At 38.5% G+C, this 24,006-nt stretch overlaps 1 protein-coding gene across 2 annotated transcripts; it reads right to left on the bottom strand.

Moving 5' to 3' along the window:
- Window positions 1-163: 163 nt before the first annotated feature.
- Window positions 164-21,279, bottom strand: stk32a (serine/threonine kinase 32A). 2 transcript variants are annotated; one of them, XM_077739904.1, is made up of 14 exons: window positions 21,006-21,279; window positions 19,280-19,648; window positions 17,034-17,089; window positions 15,300-15,451; window positions 10,608-10,781; window positions 7,732-7,769; window positions 7,337-7,426; window positions 7,075-7,178; window positions 6,207-6,323; window positions 5,152-5,277; window positions 4,727-4,855; window positions 1,688-1,752; window positions 1,441-1,567; window positions 164-1,333 (listed from the first exon to the last, which is right to left on the bottom strand). In XM_077739904.1, the coding sequence occupies exons 2-13, from the start codon at window positions 19,329-19,331 to the stop codon at window positions 1,450-1,452; spliced, it is 1,221 nt and encodes a 406-aa protein (XP_077596030.1). In that variant the 5' UTR covers window positions 19,332-19,648; window positions 21,006-21,279; the 3' UTR covers window positions 164-1,333; window positions 1,441-1,449. The 2 variants fall into 2 exon arrangements, with proteins under 2 accessions (XP_077596030.1, XP_077596029.1); XM_077739903.1 differs by having other exon boundaries at window positions 164-1,567.
- Window positions 21,280-24,006: the final 2,727 nt, after the last annotated feature.

Here is a 24,006-nt window from a genome sequence, read left to right on the forward strand (position 1 = left end):
GAGACAGCTGATTGGTGGATGGAAGGATGCACAATGAGGCGATAGGTGAAATCAGGTAATCACAAACACAACACACAATAAACCACATACAAAAATGACCCAAACATGAACCGCAGCACAAACAATGATTTTGGATCCAATAAAGGTAAATGACGGAGTCAGATTGGTTCAAAAGGAAATTTTAGTTCTTATTTAAGGCACACATTAATAGACAGAGTGGAAGGAACAACTAAGTGACAACAAAACGTCCATCTTGATATTCACAGGTCTGCTACCTTTTTTTCCTTTATCCTAGATTTAGCTTCATTAGACTATATAACACAGTATTTCAACTTAAATACAGGAAGGATGTTTAAATTTACATTAACAATAAATAACAACTACACAAGAAAAGCAGGTCCAAACACTACACCCTCCTTTTTTTTAGTGGATAATTCTAAAAATGTAAAACATACAGTACAAGTATCTGACAGAGCAACGTATAACAACAGGAATTAATAATTGTGATTCTGTCTTTTACAATCTATATAACATTACCAATCTTTTGGAGATAATCCCACACAAATCAAGCATATCAGGAAGGACTTAATATTTAAAAAAAATTGAAGAACATTGTCAAATTGATTGTTTTTATACTAGTGGCTCTTTCATTTCTATAGTCAAAAGTGGGAAAGGTGCCAAAAAAATCCATTCATCCAACTTTTTTTGGCACACTACAGTTGAGGGTTATTAGAAAAGGGTAAGCTATTTATTCTGGGCAGTGACAGACTAGTAGACTGGTAGAGATGCCAAAATAAAATAAAAAAAAAAATCCTTTACTATTACTGTTTGTCCCTCTGCAATGCTGTCTGACAATTTACATCTTCCTCTCACAAAATTAACCAGTGCAAACAACCATTGCTACATTTACCACATTTGCATATTAAAAAGGAATGGTATACTTGCTCTGACATAGAAGTTAAAAATGAAGTGTACCACAAAAGCAGACATTGTAACCTACATTATGTTGTGTTGCATTTTAATCCAAATCAGCAAGATTCCAAAGTTAAGACCAGCAAAGCTTTGAAACAAACATTCAAAGGAAAACATCGACTATTTGCACAAAGATGAACCACCATTCTTGACAAAGTTGGGTATAGATAAACTAGATCTCAACTGAATGTCCTGTCTTTTGCTTCATGTGTATGAAATTGTCTCTTCTGGTGAAAAGTAGCAAGTGTGAGTCATGTCTCCTCAAGGTTCTTCAGACATAAAAACATCCTTAGAAACAGCTTTTCTCATGAAGTAGTCATCATGTCTTTGCTCTGTTCGTTGATGCAACGTAGCAGCCCACCTACATCATTGGGGAATGCTATACTGTTAGTGCTGATCTACTCTAAAAGCCATGTTGAGAGATAAAAGGACAGTTTGAGGGGGTGGGAGGTGGAGGGGATACAGAACCTGGCTGTCTTATCCTGATAAAAAGTTGACAGTTTCCACATTATTGTTCTGACCGTCCTCTATCGCTTTGTTTTTGTTACTTGTGGATAGTTCAGTTGAGTCTGAATTGACAATCGTTTTCTTTGACCTGTTCAACAACAACAAATACAACAAAGAAAAATCATGAGTCATACTGAAAAGCCGCTGACTATGTTATGACATTCTTATTTTCTGCTATATTTATGATCAGAATGAAAAAATGTCTTACTTTTCTCTGTTGAAGATAATAAAGTCTCTTTGCACATTATCCAAACGTTGCTGCAACTGACCATTCTGGAGAAAAGACAAACATAAAAACTGATAAACTGTATTTCACATCAACATTATCTAGTCCTGAAAAGCATATGTACTTATAAATGCACCACAATATCTTTATTTTTTGTTCTTTCCATGCTACGCAGCACACAGTCACTTTCGGCCCCTTGGATAAAGTTAACAGAACACTGAGATTTTTTTAGAGGACGCCTGTGCTCCACTGTGACCAGCGCCTCCCGGTGCATATGTGGTCCACTTCATCAAGACAGAAAATTCTGCTGTGTTCTCAATCTCCCGGGGAGCTGCGACAATAGCGCAGGTGCTTCATTACTATGTCAAGGAGAGATCACAGTGCCACTCCAACCCAAGTTAACTTCATAGTCTACTGTGAAATTCAGAGTTATGCTGCACACAATACCTTTTATATTGTCATTGCTAAAAAGTCATGTTCATGTTATGTAATTTTCCATCCTTTCAAACAAGTATTCTATGTGGTCAGGACTCAGCACTGAATTAGATATAAGTCTCCATAGAGCAACTTTTTATCATTCTATGATTTGGCCACATATGTGCATTTTATGTTAACCATGATCCATTGATTAAGAGATGAGTGGTTATCCTTTAGCCTCCTTTGCAACCGGAAATGATTGATCACCAACTGCATGGTGCCCTCATCAATGAGAAGTGCGCGACTCCCTGCTATGGCTTTCCAGCAGAGAGGGCTACTTTCCAATGATCTTTGCAATATTTTAATGACAAATCGAAAGAGCTGGAACTAATTGGTTTCATAGACAAACAAACAAAAAAATTTATACATACATAGTGTAGTAGACAAACATATACTAAGTATGATGAGTTTCCAAAAGTGGACAGACTTATAATTCAGCATGTTAAAAACTTTGTACCAAATGAACCAAAAACATCAAAACAACAAAAGCTGCAAATTGGACCTATTTTTAGTGACATCCCCAACAGTCCCCAGTTCTACTCCTAACATTTATTTCATTTAATAATGCATCCACAGCGTCTGAAAAGCCAAGTAATGACAAAAAAGATTGTGGAGGATTTGGGAAACATAAGCCACCCAGGGAGGAGTAATATCTGCCAACTATAAGTTAATCAAATCACAAAAGAGTGACACAATAGATCATTCTCTCAATATCTGGAAAATCCTGCTCTTGGCTAGAAGACATTATACATGCATCAGTGGATGTCTGTTCTATATTAGCCAAGCATATACGGCTTTAACTGTGTGATAATATGCTTTTTATGACACTTTAGATGATGTCTTGCTAATTACAGCATCATTCCAGTGCCACCCTCTGCTATTATGACCTTGTACTTTGGGCCACTACTTCTTCCTCTTTACTCTCACTTGGCACAAGTAAAGCATATTAAAATAGTCCATATTTTAAAGAAATGGCAACCTCAACGATCAAAGATGTTTTCTTACCACTTATAATGTGTAATTTGTACACAAATGTACAGTATGTGCCATGACTAGGATATTTGTTTGAAATATACTCTTGAGTGCTACTTTTTGTTGTTGTTTTTTTAACCTCTATGTTTTCCTTTTGGCATGAAATCACGTGATGACTTTTTGGCATCAGCAAAAAACAATAGAACTCATTTAATCACCGGCAAAGGAGTCAACAGCTCATCGTTCAAATTGGTAGATCAAACATTGGGGAGTGCTTGGCTGGATAAGAGCCCGACGGGGACATTTTTTTTCAACGTCCTTGACTAGGTTTGATGTGCCAACGTGAAGGCTGCTCAAACTATGAGCTTCAAATAAATGTCAATAAGTTCTGTTTTCTCATTTCACGCTTCAGATCTCAAGAGTGTGTGCGAGTGCAGTAAATGAATCAAAAATATCTGCACTATCTCAAAGAGTTTCCATCAGGCTAATCCACTCCTACATTATGAGGTCGGTGGTATAAGGCTGTGCAATAGGGGGGAAATAAAAAAAAGAGGTCACTTGCGGTGTAGAAGGGAGTGACAATGACATGCAGACAGCATTGCAGAGGGAGGGACAAAGGAGGACAGAAGAGGAAATCTAAATATGCAAAAAGAATACAGAGAGGCTCTCGGGGTAAAGTGAAGGAAGCAGTAAGAGATGAGGATGAGGACAGCTAGATTTCTTCATTTAATATTGATCTGTTACGCCCCAGTTATCAAGCTCAAAATCTATTGCTCAAACACACAATATGACGTTGAGTCTTTTCATAGCTTTCTCTAGATGCATTTGTCACAAGAATCTCGGTAGAATAAAGCCAAGTATTGCATTTTACCCAGTAAGACAATAAATAAAGGCATAAATGATCCATCACTTCATCCGAGCTACATAAAATCCGAACATTGTTTTCTTTCGGTAGCGGGTGAGTCATGTTTTTTGTTTTTTTTGTTTTTTTTTATAGCCTCCAGCACTTTGTCCAGGGATATTTAAACCAAAGGACTACTTGAAACATGAATGACTACATTTTGCATTGTACTACTTTAGCATAGCTGCAAGCTTTTTAACACTTCAGATGATAAAATGTGAGGCACAATCAAAAAGCTCACTTTAGGTCTTTTCCAATAACAGTGGTTCACTCCACATGAGTCAACAAACTGCATTGGATTAAATCACTCACGTTTCTAATCTAATGTCCTTCACTTACATTAAAGTGTGTTCGATGTGTAGATGTACGAGTGCACCGGTGGACAATCAAATTAACCTTTCAGTTCTAGTCTCTGTTTTGTATAAACACCCAGAGGAGTGCAACTGATTTATGAGCGTTAAAGACTGTGAGGAAAATGGAAAAAGGACAAAGTGCTCATGTTATTTGCCTTGCCAAGTCAGGTAGACAGGTTGGGAGGGTGATGGAGTGTCCTGGAAGTCCGTATTTACAATTTGAAGACAGACAACCAAACTTTTTTAGGGTGCCGTCAATTAAACTAAAATACGATTAGTACTAATACAAGTTTGATTCTGCTTATAATTTAACATTACCTGTGGTGACCCATCAGAACCCTGATCCTTGGTCTTTCTAGCAAGCCTTTTCTTTTTTTTGTGAAGTGGTTTGGACTCCAGGATCATCTCCTCCAACTCAAATGTAGGATCACAGTTCAGTCGACGCTTCTGCAAAAATTCACGTTACAAATACAAGAGTAATCATGAGCAGGAAGTCATTAAATAATAAATAAAAGGCTGATTTTCAAGATTAACCAGATCAAAATGAGGTTCTAACTGACTCTCACATTAGATTCATCATTGGAGTAAAGAAGCTTTGTCTTGCACATCGTGAAAAATGGAAGACAGTGTCATCATATGTACAATGTGAAAAAAAAGAGATAGTAAAATACTCTTTATTTTACCCAGATTGATCTTATTTTTCCTCAAATAGCGTCTTATGTCAGTTGAATTGTCATGCTCACATTGGGAATAAAGCCTGGCGGAATCTGTTTGCCAAGCACCGTGTCCCAGCTGACGTCCGACATGTAATCAAGATCTTGCAGCTCTGCTAGACAAGAAATGCGCTTCAGGACGTCTATGGACAGCAACTGAAAAAGACAAAAATATCCAAGTTAGGTTAAAAAAAAAGCCGTGATGAGTATGCAGGGGAGACACAGACCTTAACAAGACATGATCTGTCTAAGAATGAGGATATAGCTGCAAAATAGGTGTGTGTTGGAGGGAGTAGAAGTGGAGGTTGATAACAAGCGAGTGGCCAAAAGAGAGAGAAAAACAGCTATAATATAGTGAGTAAATGGGGGTTGAACAAAACTCTTAAGGTTGGTAAGTGTGAAGGGTAATAGTAACGTATAATAGGCGTGGAATTCATCTCTTGCATTGCCTTTACATCAGCCTCTCACACACACTCTTAGTCGCTTTCTGTCTCACATGCACGCAAGCAGAGCGCCACACACACTTTCACGCGGTCAGAATGCCAATGAGGTGCATGAAGTCAGCGCACGCATCAATGCAACAGTTAGACTGCAGTGGATGGCTGCCAAAACTAAGCCCACATACACACACATTGGACTGTAACAGCTGACAAGGATTTGTGGAAGGCTTAATCGAAACAAGAGTAATGGAGTCCAAACACTTCTTTTATAAACACTTGGCATCCCTTTTGTCTTTGCCCATCTACTTTAAAGGGAGAGTACTAGTTGGATTAACTAAAGAAACAATGGAGTAAATTTTGTGTCAATCTGAAAAATGCAAAGGATTGTCTCGCTTGGAAAACTCTTTCAAACTACAGATGTTCATTTATATTTAAATAGCAATATTTTCATGCAAATTCATAATTTGCTCCATAATCAAAGATTTACAGGGAAGACAATGGCCTCAATAGAAATTTAAGGTATAAACTTTCCAAAAAAAAACTGTCTAAAAGCCAATCAGTTAAAGATGACCGATTGTCCTTCATGTTTAATGGCATTTATAGATTTGTGTAGCGTGCCAGTGTGATATATCGAGTGTGATAAACCTTTCTGAGAAGTGACTTCATCTCTGAGGACCAGGCCGCTGGGAAACTCAGGTGCACCTTGTGGAACGTGTGAAGGATTTCATTGGCTGGAGTGCTGGACCTCATCACATACGGTCTCTGAAAGCCGATGAGAAGACGGTAGAACATCTCATAAATGCTCACGTTTAACTGTCAGTGGAAGTTTCTATGACAAAGTAGGTGTCTTAAAAGCAATCAGCCTCTTGCTGTTCTTTCTCCCTCTGGTTCTTTTCATTTTCGCCCCCAAAAGGACAAATGATACAACAAAGAGGGACTAAGCGATTTTTCAATTGACCAAGGAAAAGATGGATTTGTAATTGATTTTTTTCTTCGTTGCTGGTTTCTTTCCCTCCCTCCTTTTTTTATAACACAGTAGCAATTTATGCCTACCAGTGTCTGACCCATAAAGTTGATCTTTTACATCTTAAGTATAATCCATGGAGAAAAATGAGGGTGTTCTAAGAAATGAGGGTCACCATGTTTATTTTCATGGCATTTTAAATTAACGTCCTCCAAATGAGAACAGCAAAAGGAAAATGATGAATCCCGTTTGAGAAAATCAATTTCAATTACACAGCCCTCGAATTATTCTTGAGTATATTTCCATATATAACCCCAGAGCCATCTGTCTAATGGCGTGACTAAAATCGTCAAGCATATTTGCCGGTAAGGTCAGCCAAAATGTAAAATTCAATTAGAGCTTCATCCTTTCTGTTTTATGGAGACGAGAGACTGTTCAGGCGCACTTCACTGGGTTTTCATATTTATTATTTGCTGTGATAATAACCTCCACAGGGCCAAGGCTGACAGTAATTTGATGAGGATGAGACTAATAAAAGTTTTTTGTTACCTGTCCTCTCAGTAGTTCATAAGCTGTGATGCCCAAAGACCACCAATCCACTGAAAAGGAGTAACCAGGATGGGAGCCTTCAAAGCTCTGGAACAGCTCTGGAGCTACAATCATTAAGAAGAGGTTGATTAGGTTTCATTTTTTTTTTGCCAATCTCTAGTTTGCATCTGTTGTCCTGCCGTCCTTGTCTGCCATTTATTGTTTCCTGCATTCTATCATCCCTCATTTCTGATTTGTTTATGCCCACACCCATGACAATTACCCATGTAGGGTTTGGTCCCAGCGATGGATGTGGCCTTAAGGTCTTCTTTCACAATGGCTGCAATGTTGAAATCTGTTAGATGGACGTGACCTGTTGAATTAAGAGATTCTACGTGAATTATATTACATATATTACATGCCAATGATTATTGGAATGGCAAAATTTTAACTTCTGCCTATTTCTCCAAGATAAAAACACTTATATTAGCTCCAGTGGAACATTTGCTTCAATGTCATTCATCAATTTCTCATTTTTATCATTCAAGTTTGACTTGGCAGATACTTTCCAATATTGAGGGTGGCCGTATGTCATTTTAGTTTAATAGGTAGTAGTTTGAGATGATTTTTTTTTACTCTACCTGTCTAATAATAATCAATATATGGTATGCATCTTACCATGTTCATCCAGTAGTATATTGTCAGGTTTGATGTCTCTAAAGAGAGAAACACAACATTAGAATAAGAAAACTTACAACCATTGTTCTCTTAAGTTGTAAATAATAATAATACGATATAAATTTCCTATTTTAATAAACATATGAACAGTGTGTCCGGTTAAGTTAATGGGGTACATTTGTAATGAATAAAAAGACAATATTTTTTTTTATATATGATCCTGAATCTCAACTAGGTGAAGTTTCTCGTTTATTCGGACGAATGTAAAGATCACTTTTATAGAAGCTGCCTCATTGTGCTTCCCCTCATTACAGTTAGCTGCCCTGCAGGAAGTCTGTGGTATTTAGCATATCAAAAGCCATGCAGAGTTGGGTTTTGCGCTTATGTCCCTGTGGCAGACGTGAGGAGTGCGGTGCTGAGCTCACGCTTGCTCTGGCAGATCAAGTGGTGCGTGTGCACAGGTGGGAGGGTGAGAAAGGTCGGTCATGTAAGCCTTAATTAGATGACATTTGCCTCAGAGGCTGTCGGTAGGGAAGTGACAGACACAGGCAAAGGGAGACCCACAAAGGAAAAGCAAGCCTTTTTTCACTCGTGAAAGAGGCCAGGTTGACATTAAGTCGAGGGATAAGGAGAACCCCCCCCCCCCCCAAAAGGGCTGAGAGTAGGACATAAAATAGCAAATTAAACATTAAGCAATGATGCTGTAGTAATTATTTTTGATTCAAGCAAAGCAACTGGTTGATTTATTTATTGAAAAAAACACAGAAGTCCAATATGAGATAAGATTCATTAAAAAGGAAAAATGCGGATGTCTTTGAGTAATGTCAGTAGTGCATGGCTTGGTTGGTGCAATCTGATCTAAGTTGCTTTTCTCAAGCTTGACTGTTTCTACAAGCTATTAGTAAGATCTAATGACCTCATTACAGCTTCCTATCAGCAGGAGAGGGCTAACTGAAACCGGTACCTGGTCATATGATCCTTGGCTGATATCGGAGCTTGCCTACTCATCTAAGAACCACAGCTTGAACGTTCATTTGGAAATTAGGTAGGCCTTTCACGATAGAAAACAGAGGCCCAACGTCTACATCTTTTTGGTATAACAAAGACTGCTATAAATGATGCAGCTGTTAAAACTTTCTAAAATACTGTGAATGATTATCAAGCACAATAATAAGTGGCTTTTTAATAGTCCAGATTGTGTTATAGCATCCATATATTTATTGGCTAAATTTACTTCACTATTATTAGTTATAGGATATGTTTAGTATTTCCAGTATTTCTGTAAATGAACACTAATGACATACTTCAAAAATAGGGTTAGAGGACATGGTTATCAGAAACAATTAAGGTTAAGTGTGGAGCGAAGTTTGACAGTAACAAAGTAGTTTAAAACAGAACTATATTATCTTTTTTTTCATTTTTTAGTCAGCCACTATCTGAAATTCTAGAGGCAAAATGTAAAATGGAGTATTGCCTTGAAGCTATTCTTTATGGAACATGTACTCCCAAGTCAGCATGTCCTCATCTGCCGAAAGGTTTCATTTCAATTTCCATAGAAATGAGATGAGAGTCTCATCTCATTTAAAACTAATGAATGCAGATTGAGGAGATGTTGATTCTATCACTGCATCAGCTGGCACGCCTGTCCTCTACGGTAGTAAAATAGAAAAGATCACTTCAATAAATACTTATAAATATAAAACGTACTCGATTGGGCCGAATCAATTTGCAACTTAATAATTCGTTTCATTTTAAATCTCCTCTCACTCTGGCTGATGTTCAAGAACACCAATTTGGTCTTGATATCTTGTCAATCATCAGTTAATGTAATTCTGGTTAGAAATTACCGTGATGTTTACCATCAGTCACATCCACTGATGATTGATTAGCGTTTGAGGCTTTACACTGTGAAGATAATTCTGTCCTGACACTCAGTTGCTAAATGTCAAGGAGGATGCAGAAATTGAGCTCCAGTATATGGTCAGGAGATAATTTTAGCTTGGTTACAGAAAGCTGATTACTTTAGGTTTTGAACACAATAAAATATGCATACATCTGCAGCATGAGTCCCAACTTTCACAATTACTTGCACCAAAAGGCAAGCTGTAATCTAACTGGTAATATAGTGTTACCTTAACTTAAATGGTAATAGTGTTTTCTGTCTGGTGTGATTGCCAGTAGACAGAATAAACACATTTTAAATGGAGGATTAATTGTCCCGAGCGTAGTCGAGGATTTCAGGACTTTTTGTTCCCCCGGTAGAATTCCGCAGTAGTCGACATGTGGCACGACCTGCTTAAAAAGCACTTAACCTGCATTTTACGAATTAAATAAGCCTTTATCTTGCATATTTTATAGTAACCACAGTCTGCAGCCAAAGGATAACATTTATGTCGGGTAGAGCTTTTTGCGTTATGCTATTTTAACCTTTCTACACATTGCCAAAGCAGTCTTTTTATGGCTAAATAACACAGAAGATGGGAGGCAAGTGGAAAATGCAGTGGAGGCAATGATATAGAAGAATTAAACATACTACTTAATGATGTTATGAAATACTATAGAAAGTGACTTTAAAATCAGATTTTGGACAAAACTCCATCCAAATAAGTGAGAGAAAACGTTAAATAATGATATTAGATGTTAATTAATTCTCTTGTCTTGCCTTACCCCACCTACTAAAAATATCTCAAAACATGAGATGATGTTATATTCAGAATGGGCTGCATATTTTTTTACTCTGCTATCCATAGGTAAGCTATTGAAGAGCTCATTTACATTTTTATATATTTTGTGATTATTGGAATAATGTATTGAGAAGCAAATAAGTAATTATCATATAAATGGAATATGGGGAGAAGATAGGAAGCAACATCAACCTGTGTATGATGTGTTTGGAGCGGAGGTAACCCAGAGCCAAGGCCAGTTCGCAGATGTATAGTTTGACCGTGCTCTCTGAGAAATGGACATTCTGCTGCAGGTGATAGCGCAGATCTCCTCCGAGAAGCAAATCCACCACCATGAACATGTCCTCCTCATCCTGGAAGGAATACCTGTTTAAGTGGAAGATAGGTTAGAAGTCAGCAATGACCAAGCAATGCGACAATCTAGCTTTAAATACCAAAGGTATTCAACAGAATGTATACTTATGTATATAAGGCATCAAAAATCAAGGGATTTCATACTTACATTGACATTTTAAACATTTTTGCTGTATTGGCCAACATATTGCTGGATGAGCAGTTAGTTCAAGTACTGTCATAATCCATCAATTCGTTTAGACTTTGCGTATATCCTCATTAGAGTCGTAAATGAGCTGGAGCCGGATCAAGCTGATAGGATTTCACACTGACTGGTGCCAATCAATAACTATTATTCAAATATACACTAATGCACATATTCACGCAAAATGAAGTTGGTGTACTCAAATCATGCATCATCTTAGACCCGGAGTAAACAAAAAACACCTACTGTCCTAAAATCTATTACGTAAGTTTTTTTTAATGTTCTGTGCAAAATGTACAAAAACAAACATTAAAATTTAATTCAAATTCAAATGGTTTCATGACTTGATACACTACCAATTCTAAACCATTTGTTGGGTGCTATGAATTGCATATTTTAGATGATTCATTATAGAGTGCAGAATTTTTGTGTAGGTGGGGAAATGCAATATTTATCCCACCGTGTCTGTAACTAGAAATAGCCTCATTCAGACATAAGCGTCCATTTAGACAGTCGGGTGGTGTTGTTGTATTTTAACACTGAAAGTTCTAAAGGTGATTCTTCTGCATGGCTGGTGATTGATCGAGCTGACTCCAAATTGTTTGTTAGGGCTCAGATACTGCTGAGACCACTTAACATCTGACTGATCTAACAGGACAGAAAGTATATCTGGCAAGGTTGGAAAGAGGATACATACACTGCCTTTGCGGTTTCTTTTGCAAAACAAAAGACATGACAAAAGAATATTGCGTATTGCAATACTGAAAACCAGTTATTAAAACGACAACTTAATATTTCACTATACACCACACCCTGTACATAAAAAAAATAATGCTGCCAAGTAAAATACTAGTCACACAATTTTTTTTTTAGTTTCCTACTAAAACTTAAGCAAGGCCTCATTTATAAACATGTCATTTTGCTTACATTTGTCAGGTTTCAATATCTCCTCAAAAATACATTTAGAGAAGGCTATAGAACTGTGAGGCTGACGTGCTAATCACTCAGCCGCCGGGCCCCCGCACCTAATTATTATATATACAATTATTATATATTATTATAATTATCATGTTGTCTGTTTCCATCTCTCATCCACTGACACTTATATATGCAATGTGAATACCTTTCATTGAATTTTGTCAAGGTTATAATGAGTCAGAGCTATCACACGAATACAAATGTATCTTTATTTACAATATATATTTCATTACTTCTCTAAAATATCCTTTTGGTAAAACAATGATGAATACTATATGCATATATATACATTTTTACACACATTCTTTTTCACCATCAGCTACAATACTACTTGAATGGAATGAGTGGTGAAAAAAATGGAGTGGATAAAAGGACATACAAAAAGTAAAAACATCATGTTCTTAGAGATCCATTAGCAGCTTGTTGCCTTTTTTTGTTCACTGAGCAACATTCAGTGAGTGAGGAAAAGCACTTTTGAACGTCTTCCCGGCACCAAGGAAACTATCTCTCTTGCTGTCCCTGTTCTGCTGGCTGTCTTGTTGTGTCTCTCTCCACTCACATGTGTTTGAATGTGACCACTTTGTGGCCTCCAGGCAGCCAATCCTGAGGGAGACACATCCTGCATGGAGCTTTTAGAGAGGCTGAGACACCACAGGCAACTTCGGTAATGGAAGTCTCACAGTAGCTCACAGAATAATGTCCTTACAAGAGACTCCTTTCCTCCCTATCAAATTTAATAGAAATGCTGCACAGGGCCTGACATTTTCTCTCAACATTACTGTCAATCCCAAAGTAGGAAATGAAATAATCTTAGGAAGTATATTTGGAACTTGAATGTTTCAGTGATCAAAAGGCAAATTGGAATTTAAAATTGTTGAAATGATCGATATTTATCCGAAGCAAACTCCAGTCATTCTATTTGGCTTGTATAACTTATATTTTCAACTACATGATATTCAGTAATGGATTAATTATGGAAAAAATGATGCTATATTCTGCAGAAATATGAAAATATTTGATTTATATGTGGGTACCTCAGTACAGAATGTATTTTCTTTTTTTTCTTGCCTAAGCTCATATTCACAGAGGTAGGTGCTAATGTAATTAATATTCTTTATCAATTGGCATATGTACAATTGATCTATAAAAATTTATTACTTATGGATGGCTTATTACATTGTGAACTTTGAACATTTTCAGGCATTGTGGTATGTCTATTTCATGTGGAAATCTTTTGTCAAGTCTCATTGTTTAAGACATTCCTATTTTCTGAGAGTAAAGACGTACAGAGGATTACAAAGATTGTCAGTTGTAAAAGACTTGCTGGTACAAAACAGAGTTTCACCTGAGGCAATTTAAGCTTTTCATTGTAGTGCAGTATGACCTGTGCCACTTGTGCGCTGTCACTGTACAATAGTGTGTTTGTCTGTGAAATGATCTTTAGAAAAATAAAAGAATAAAGGATTCATAAAAAGGTCAGAGGTCAGACAAGTAAAGTTTCTCATTCAGATGTGAAAATAAATACGCTCGCTCAGGATGACTAGCAAAAATAATTGAAAAGGCGACTCTCTCATGACGAAACAAATACAATTTGAGTGAAATAAGACTCTTGAATCAGGTTGTTCTACAGTTAATATTTATATAATGACAAATATGTTATTTAACAAGGTTATTGGGTTAAAGATTAGTTAATATTAGGGACGATACTGCCGGCCTGCTGGATCATGAAGCCAAAAGCATTTAGCTGCCAACGCCAGTGAGCTGTCACCATATTTTTCAATTCTAATCAATGCCAGCCTGATTAATTATTGATTTTTTCCCTTCACACATATTAAATTAGCAATTGCAACTGATTCCGGTTGACATTGGCTGCACAGTCTATGATGGCAACAAATATTGGGATGCCAAACTCAATGATATGAAGAAGCTGTTGCAAATTAGCTGAGTCACACGTTTACTAGACGGTTGGACAGAAGGATATGTCTGATGCATTTCTTGATTTTCCATTTTGCTTTTTATTACGGAAGCAGGAATATCTGAAATATATTATCTGGCAAATTTGAGAGCGAACATTTTGAACAAAGTATGTGATGTGTTATGCAATAGAAAAGGATGAAATTGTTGGGATTTGTTCCCTTTTTTCATGATGAATTCAAATAAATTCTCGGTCTTTAACCTTGAATACTTAACTCAGGACAAACATGTGCCAGCTCAACACAACAGAGGGAGTGGATGAGCAGGGAAGCTGCTGACCCAAGCACATCTCCCGGGGAAACTACCCCTCCCAGGGGTGGATTTTCCACTGCCAAAAACATTCACTTCCAGACTCTGCCACCCCCTCCATGCCCGACGCAACATGCCAGAAAGCCTGCGCTGTCATTGTTTGTCTGCAAAATCAGTACATCGCCCCGTGTCTGTAGCCACGTCCGTCCTTTCCAATCCCATCCTATCTTTTGCTATCGCTCTCTGCTGACTTTTATTTTATTTTTTTTACCAGTGAGATGCTTGGTTGTGTTTCTTTCAAAGTCGTCTTCAGGTCGTACCTTTCTTAGACTATTGCTTTTGACAGCTATAGACTAACTTGAGAGCTAAGTTTGTTCCTAAGCATTGAATCTAAAAGAGGAATAAGCATAAAAAGTGTATGCATATTTGAAATAAATAGACTACAAAGGATTGCAGAGGTTATTCATTTTTATTCAGCCCTGCCAGCAGCTCTTCCCACCTCTGATTCTCGAGGTCATAGAAGAGTGTGGGAGAGAAGGCGTGCTTATCAAGAATTAATGAAGGTTTTCAGACTGAAAAGCTTGCAGGGCACACATATCAAGCACCTTTAAATTGGGGGGATTCATTATTATAATGAGGATTCTTGCTGCCCAGTTGTCACGCTGAAATTTTGATGATTAAGTTGCTTAAAGTAGTCTAATTCTGATGATTCAAAATGTGAGTAGGCTGTCTCATAGAATTTCCCGAACAAAGTATAAGGCAAATGAGATGCAAAAAGTTGAAGAAGCCTGAGATGAGTAAGCAAAGCAGGCAATATATTTTTTGCTTTCAGCTTCTTCAAAGGGACGGATGATCCGCACAGGGGATTGTGGGTGTTCATGACTCACTGTGAGACGGCCTTTTAATGGGTCATTTTCCTCTTTTGCGATTGCGTTGATGGACAGTGTTGCTACAACAGCCTTTAAATGGCTGTTGTGGTTACAACGAGAGGCAGTGGAAGTGGAAATCAATGACAAGAGTGCTCATGGTGTGTTTTCTCTTTCCATATGCAGTATTCATGTATGCATTTGTGAAACTTAATAGGGCGAATAAAGACACCACAAGAAAAAAAACAAAAACACCAGTAGAAAAATGAAGGGGTTTACCATATGTTCACCAAGAATGGATGCTCCAGGTTCTGCATGATCTGCAGCTCTTTCAAGACATTCCTCACTTCGTTACGCTCGACACATTTTAGCTTGTTCATGTACTTCATGGCGTACATTTTCTTAGTGTCTTTCTTCTGCACAATGCAAACCTGGGAATAGGGTAACACCTTAATTGCAAATAATCTACCAATGATGACATAGAAATTAAATCTGTCACATTTTAGGCTCTCTGGCTGTTTGCCCAAATGCCTGACGGTGTTGTTTTATGAGACAAAATAGAAGGGCACACGTGTGAATGTGTTACTATTGAAAAACGGCTTCAGTTAGTTTGCTCTTGCTAAAATACTCCTCTTTGGTGCCACCTCTTTGGATATGTAGCTCGTGATTGTCTTCAACCCATCCCTCGGTATTGTTCCTCTGTCTCCCTGAGCTGAATACTGAGTTTCTCCTGCACTGGCTTGTGCTGCAGCATATACACTTCTTTGGTTGGAGTTCACTTCAAATACAGAGCTTTTTTGGTTTGCAAGGAATAATAACAGTTTTAGTAAAGAGTAAAGTTGATCTAGTCAAAAGCACAGTATGCCTCATGGAGAAATCAACAGTGCAACCAATCTATAGGTTTTACTGAAAGGTTTTCCTTCCAAAGACTACTTCCTGAATCAGAGTGTTGGGTGGGGTGGGCAGATGGAGTTTTCGGTTACAATGTGGTTGACTTTGGGCGTTTCGACCTGACAACATTGGTGCCTTGTGCACCATTGAGTCTCCTCCACCTAGTTTCTGCTTATCTAGTTTTACGTGAAAACTCGGAATACATTGTCAACATCGCAATGGAACTCAATCGTAACCCAAGGACTCCCGATATTTTCCTTACTGTCAGAATGTGGTGAGATCTCGGCAGACTATATTTTACCTGTGACAATTGACAAAAAAACTGATTTGCAATTCCTTTCTGTCTATTGAGAACTTTTTCCTAATATTATATCAGTCTAAAAATAAATTCAAGGGAAGCCTGTTCGGCAAGACCTGGCTTGGAAATTCATTAAAGACATGACACATCAGGGGTCTTAGTGTCTTTTGACAAGGAGACTACGGCGGTAACGGAGACATGCGGTTGTGCTTCAGGCGTCAATAAGACGGTGATTACTGCTATCTGCTATTTAAGAGTGTCTTCTGTAGAGCAGCTGGCACAGTTAATCAGCCAGACCCTGATCACATCACTCCCCCCATTGAGCAGCTTGCCATGTACCGTGATTAGACTGCTTATCTGCCGTCAGACAGAATGTTGATGCTGTGTACAGTTGGCCTATGCACTCCCATTGTTGTAAGTCATTGCACGCGCTGAAAAAGTTGACGTGAATTATTACCGTCTACAATGGAGCACTAATCAGCGGGATGGTCTCGGACATATGAAAAAGAAGTGCTTTTTCCGGACTGTAAATAACGCTGGATGGGCGCTGGAATTGTTTATGACAAAATACAGATTTTTGCTTTGGCATGCCTAAAATTGCTCAGTACAGAAAATTGCATGCCTGTGATAAGTGCTTTAGGACTGCAACTACATTGTACAAGATTAAATGTAGAAATTGAGGTGAAATTGGACACATTGAACATTTGTATCCCTTTTGGAGTTTAAAATTTTGAATGATATAAAAAATATTTTAACTATAGGGACACCCTGAATTGGTGGCCAGCCGAGCAAGAGTGCTAAATTAAAATTGCAAATAACCTTACCTTTCCAAAGCTTCCTTTTCCAATTGCTCTGAGGATCTGGAAGTGGTCAAAATTGACTGTGTGAAAAGATGAGAAAAGGACTGGAGTTAATTTAATGAAGAATGTAATGTGCTTTTAATGTCATATTTAACCAAAAGATCTGAAATATAAAGGGAAAAATGAGGTTTTGATCAATTGCATCCCAGTAGAAATGTATTTCGGATTGTCCATCATTGCAAATTTAGATTCTTTCAGCAGATAATTTGACATATTATGGCCATCAATGCTAAACTTTGTTTCTCCTTTTAAGATTTAATGTGTTCTTTGGACCAATGCTAATCTGACTCACACACATACACACAAAAGCCACTCTCCATCATTGACCGACAGCAAGTCCTGCCATTTGGATGGGCTGTTTGTTTCTGGTTACCATGACAACAAAGAGAATGAGATTTTCCAGTCTTTGCATTTCCTCTGAGAATTGCCTGACGTACTCATCTGACCAAGCTCTTATACGTACACCCACAGTACAAACATACTTTAACTGTCAATATTTTGACCAATTCACCAAATATGACTTACTCTTCTTGTTCTATTCCATTTTAGAGATTGTCCTCAATTTAATAGAATCCACAAGAGGCCCGATTTACAATTACTATCTATGGTCACGTGTCCACATTACCATTCACCTTTTCCCATTGAGCCACTTGGAGATTCTCCGCTTGATGGCTTTTGCAAGAGACAGCTGAGCCCGTGCATGCAAGTGGAAGTGAGTACAGACTCTGAGATTGTTCCGGGTAACTGATTCATACACTATGAAGAACTATAAGGAACAACTCAGGAGTATCAGAGCGTAAAATTACTGCTATATACATAACTGTAATTGGCACTTGGATGGCTGTACATGAGGAGCTTGTATTCTTGTCTATTTGAATATGAATGAACCATTGGAATGAGAAAAATTGCACTCGGTCTGACAAGCTGTCACAAAAAGTAAAAAAAAATCTTTTTGTATGCAAGTACTCCCTTATAATAGAGCATATTTCACTATTAACACTAAACTCAAAGATGTTTGAGTCATCATAGGTAAAGACATCCAGCTTTATAATAACAATCCCATAGGTTATTGTCCAAAAAAGTCAACTGCTTTCCAGTTAATATGCATAATTGCACCATTTTCAAAACTATTCCTATTGAGGAAAACCAGGATAAAAAATGGGTTGATATGCAGTGTCATTTGTCAAACACAACCAGAACTTCATGAACCCTTTAAAAAGCCCAAAGCAAACATCAACCCTCACATTGTGGCTTCAACAACAGCAACAAAGGCCATGGGCCCATGTGACTGAGCAAAGTGAATAAGGCACGATCAACAGTAAACAAGCATTTTAAGCACAGTTGCCTTGTGTAGAGCACTGGGAATAAAGAAGTCATCCTCAAAGGAGAGCAAGGACATGTCCTGACAAAGTCCCCGTCATGCACATGGCTTTGTTGGGATCAATTAATGGGGCCTTAGCATTGGTTGATTGTGCCCAGATGCAAGCTAGAAAAACATTCTCGGAATGTATCCTGTAGCACTGCGACTTCACAAGATGAGAGAATCAAAAGAAAGGGGATCAAGACAAGGCTTGGGAGGACAGAAATACTGGATACAGAAAAGCGTAAACTACTTCAAACTGTTTGTAAATAGTAGCAGTGTAAACATTCTCCACATGTTTGGATGCTTTGTCCAGGAGAGAATTTGCCTTCACGAGCAAATCATCATATCTCTTAAGGGTTATCCTGTATGCTTATTTTAAGTATATATTCCTGTCCATATATTTCAAACATATACAATTGTTGTTTAACATAATAGTGTCATCACGGGCCTTGAGTTGTTATCCTCTGAATACAACTCAAATACCAAACCCAGAGGCTTTAACGGCATGTTGATATCATCCTTAATGTGACACAACGGGTCCAGAAGATCGAGCATCAAATCCGCATTAAAAAAAAACAACTATTGGCCTTTATGTCATTCAGTGTGCATGGATAAGCCATGCTGTGCTGAAGCCATATGTCTTCTTTAATAGTTTTAACCAGAATGAAATGAAAGTGCCAAAAGAAATCATCTCATTATATCAATTCCCCAAAAGAAGTCTTCTAATATATAAGATGAAACATCTTTCACATCAAAGTCTGGTTCACTTCAACTTTTGAAGGAGCACAGCATAGCATTACTTTTTCTTATCATTTGCACTACAAGTTTTCAGCAAGTTGACACTCACCCTCGTCGGTGTCACCCTTGACAGGAGACTTGCTGGACTGTCCGAGCCCCATGGCGACTCCTCAGTCAGCCTCCGATTCAGCTCCCGTCGGTCAACTCAGCATCCAAAGGCAGCTTGCGCTCATAGCCCGCTTACACACACTGGACTACCTCTTCAACGGTGACACACACATAAGCAACCCCACATCTTTATGGGTAGAGGAAGAGCTAGTATACCACAGGCGTTCAGAATCGTGCAAACACAATCACATCCCCTTGGCAGATTGCTGTCCCGTCTTGTTTGGATCAGTGCCGGCAGAAAGATGTCTCCGGCAGCCCAGAAGGAGACTGGTTGGTGTACTAGTGACCCTCTAGTGACTGAGTGTCTAACCTGCACAGTAAGAAAGGAAAACATGACACCGTCAGTGGAAGGGGGAGGACGGCGAGCAGGTGGTGTGGCGCGGCAAGCAGCGATAAAAAATACAGTAAGCGCGTCACGTCCAAATCAAAGTGTCACGGGGTTGATAAATTGTTCAGTTGCGACAGTGTTTAAGCAAACTTGTCTCAAAAGTGCTGCTATATCTAGTGTTCTTTAGAATAGCAGAATAGAGTGTATTCCTGTTTAACGCTCACAAAGCCTGACAAACTGGTTAAGAAAAATGCACTTGTGTAAGGTGCAGTCTAGAGTTTAGTGTAACCAATAAGTCTAAAGTTTAGTCTCTAATAAAACCTTTGCTCATGTGGCAAGTCACCCTGATTCATGACATTTTCTGCAAGAGTCAGAAATGGCGCGCATGTGCATTTCGGAGCACTTTAAATAACAATGAACTAAGAACAAGAGTATGGAGAATACAAAACAACAAGCCTACACGCAATTTATTATATAGTGAGCTATTTTTTGACTGTTCTTGTGAAGACATTTTTTCTTTTATACATTTTCTTTGCCACTTTTGAGTGTGTACCCCTTTCTCTCCCACTTTATTCAGAGTAGCACTGTATAACTAAATAGAAAAATGTCTTTTTCAGGAAACTTTACAGGTGCAGCCCCCTTTCCAAAGTTCCTACTTGAAAAGACAATTGAAATACTTTGACACCTTATTCTTTTTAATAAGCTGTCGTTTTCCTACACAAATTCACCAGGCTCTTGTTCAGTATACTTTAATCAGGGCGACGCACCCGAGGAGAACAGCTTATCTTTTGTAGTGTCAACAGTTTTTCTTGTACAACTCATAATTGGCGAGTTTACGGATTGAACTGCAGAAATACAATGCTATGCAGTTTTCAATGCACAATGGCTTGTCAGATATGCTCAATATGTTTATTTATTTTTATATATAAGAATATACCAACACCCATTTGAGAACTCTGCTATTTAATTCCAAAGCACGGGCTATATTGGATATTAATGGAGTAAAATATGTTTAACCTCTTATCTGGCTTGTGCAGCAGAACCATCATATTTTTATCACAGCATGCATGATTCATATTCTAGGCATGGAGTTCAAATGTGTCCTCTAGAAGGCATGATTTAACTACATTTGGGAAGGCACACGCGTGTGCTGGTGACCCTCTTTTTTTAAATGCAATGTCACTGAGCGACTGTGTGACCAAATTCCCCCCAAAAACTAGTGCGACGAGCCGCATTGCCGAGCACCCCGCAGAGGACACTCTTGCTCGGATAATGACGGTGAGGATGAAGATGGGTGAAGCATGCACCGAATAGGAAGTCACCAGAAAACATAGCCTACCTTTCTTCTCGTGGAATTCAGAGGAGCATCTCCAGCTCGGCTTGCAAGAGAGCAACAGTGCTCTGAAAGGCGCACTTGTCCACAGCTCGGCACACACGCACACGCGCACACGACAAGCCCTGACAAGTATCAAAATCAATCATAAAAGCGGATGAAATTTGGCTTTGCAAGACCACAAAGTCGGAAAACATAGATGCCGTTTTGTGGGGGGACGTCTGTTTTGTTCGTTGACCTCCACCATGCCGCCTGGATGGTGTGCTCATCCCCACTGTGGCCACGCGCACGCAAGCACGCACGCACGCACACGCACTGAGGTGCTGTGACGCTGGTTGGCAGCAGATGTTACCCATGCACAAAACCTTGCTCTTTAAATTGAAACAATGCAAGTTTTTCCCACTTTTAACATCAATTCATTCATTTTCGGAACCACTTATGCACGGAGGGTGCAGGTGCATATCCCTGCTAACTATAGGCACCGGGCAGGGGACACCCTGAATTGGTGGCTAGCCAATCGTAGCAGAAAGAGAACCATTCATGCTCACACAGATACACAGGGGGATTTACAGTGTTCAATTGGACTATCCTCTATGTTCTTGGGATGTGGGAGGTAACTGGTGTACCCAGACAAAACCCACACAAGCCCAGGAGAACATGAAAACTCAACATAGTGAAGACCCACCTGGGATTGAACACTTGACCTCAGAACTGTGAGACTGACGTGCTAACCACTCGTCCCCCTGGGCCGCCTGCATTTAACATCTTGTGAAAAAATCTTCCAAGGACTCTTTTTGGCAGTGATGTGAATATAAGGGTACAACAATAGGAGTATATAAACATTTCCATGTGTTGGGTACAAGGTCCTTTGAGGGACCAGGCCCCACCATTGCTTTCCTCCACCCCAACCCTGTTAGTTCAGTCAAAAATGCAGAATATGCAATGCCAAACTTTTAGTAGCATCTGTTTTCCATATGCCGGAACTGTCATTGGCTGTAACTGGTGAAGCTACTGTCACGGGCCATTTAATGTAAACAATAACACAGCTCCAAGTACAAGCTTCAACTTGCCGCAGAAGCAGTTAAGGCCTTAACTTGAGTTCTGTCAACAATTGAATATGCTAATCACACAGTCATTTAGAGCAGCGAATAAGGGAATAGCAGAGCAGAAGGGTTACACGCAGCACTGCACAATGCCTAAGTATCAGATTCCTGCTAACTCGGATTAATGTCAGATACAATTTGATCATTAATTTACCACTAAAGTATTATTAATGTGTCACCTGTGAAGTGAGGAGTCCAAGGTCAATGGCAGTTGGCATTGAGCGGTCAGACAATAGAATGATATATTAGATATATCTACAGTGCATATTTTATATTCTGCAGAGTCTTTCCAACAATGCCCATATTTATTTGCAGCCTCCTGCACATCACATTGATTGGGATGACCACTCTAACTAACCAGGCCGGCCAATCTCATGGAAGGATGTGCTTTGTCTCACATAGAAAGACACAAGAGTCAAACAGCCCAGTTACCTCAAAAGACTGGTCCTTGTTTTAAACTATTTGCCTTCCTAAATGTTAAGTAAGGAAAAAGTCTATGAAAGATCTTGATTGCAAAAAAAGATTGTACAGTGTGTGAAAGTAGCCCCCCCTAACGTTAGGAAAACGATACAACAGGAACCCATATTTCACAATTTTTACCAATATAAATGTCCCTGGAGTAATGTATAATCTATTGACACACGTAGCATGTCACCTTGATTTTAAAACACATAATTTCTGTAACTGGAGCATAGTATATGGAGTATCTATTTATCTGAGCAAAGCAATTAATAAAATATTGAACACATTGCTCCTATTTTTGCTGCATGGTTCTTTTAAGATTTATTTAAAATATAATTTGAACACAGACATCTAACATTTTTCAATTCATTTTACTTGAATTTGGTCATTTTCATTCTCGAATTAGCTGACTTTGGAAAACAGGACAAAAAGAGAAAGTACACCAACAAAACTTCCTCTTAAAAAAATCACAAATCAAGATATATAATCTTGTTTTATTTGGGCAAGACATTTTGGACAAGGGTATTCTTATGGAAGAATCCCATTTCTGTTTATAGTGGAAACAATTATAGGTTATACATTGTCATTTTGCTCTTAAATAAAGAAGCCCAATATTTTAGGCCCATACGATGTCGCTGTGCATTTGATGACTCATTTGTGGTGTGTCTCAGCTGCCTGGCCTGTGTGAGAAATAATGGGAGGTGTTAACCACGGTGACAAAAAGCCAGTGGCAACACACCTGCTGCTTGCTGTGCGACTCCAACCAAACAAGATGTGTTGACAACATTTTTAACAATCATGTCGTGTGAAATAATATTTACGCTGCAGTTGCACACCCCTACAGCTCCCTAAACAAATGGGTTTATAGTATGAAACATAGAGGGAGGGAGTGCATTCAAACAGGAAACAGGAAGCAAAGTGGCTGCTGTTTAATGCCTCATTAAACAGGGTTTTTGATGAGGATTATGACTAATTCTTGGAAATATTAAGTCTTCATTTCATCCTGTCTGGGGACGATTATGCTCTGAAGCATTGTTTTTATAGAGAAAGTGAATTATTGTCTTAGATAGTGAGTGGGCCAAATAGCAAAGACGACAAAACATGTAAAGGGGAGAGCCAAGATGTTTGCTCTTGTCAGCAAAAATCAGATCGTTTTATTTGTTTTATTTCCAATCCTAATTTATATTCAGGTCAAGTCAAGTTTAAGCACACCATGTTTTTTTTCTTAAAACTCCATTGTGCAAGTGACACCCAGTTGTTTTGAAAGAATTAAAGAGAGCCTACAGACATTCAATAGGGTTGGGAGCAAATTTAGTAAGTGTCATCCATTCCTAAATTAGTGTTGGTGTGTGTTTCAAGATAATGTTTCCATTTATGGAGCTGTAGACTTAGGTGAATTTCAAACCCGAGTATACATGGCATTGGAGTTAGTATAAAGCAAC

The sequence above is a fragment of the Stigmatopora nigra genome, chromosome 19 (assembly GCF_051989575.1).
Source record: "Stigmatopora nigra isolate UIUO_SnigA chromosome 19, RoL_Snig_1.1, whole genome shotgun sequence".
Lineage (NCBI taxonomy): Eukaryota > Metazoa > Chordata > Actinopteri > Syngnathiformes > Syngnathidae > Stigmatopora > Stigmatopora nigra.

Coding starts and splice junctions, on each gene's coding strand:
- stk32a (XM_077739904.1), bottom strand. CDS start 19,331: ATGGGGCTCGGACAGTCCAGCAAGTCTCCTGTCAAGGGTGACACCGAC. Junction 7,179..7,336: donor TGGGACCAAACCCTACATGG/GTAATTGTCATG, acceptor TAATGATTGTAG/CTCCAGAGCTGTTCCAGAGC. Junction 4,856..5,151: donor CGCCAGGCTTTATTCCCAAT/GTGAGCATGACA, acceptor GAATTTTTGCAG/AAGCGTCGACTGAACTGTGA.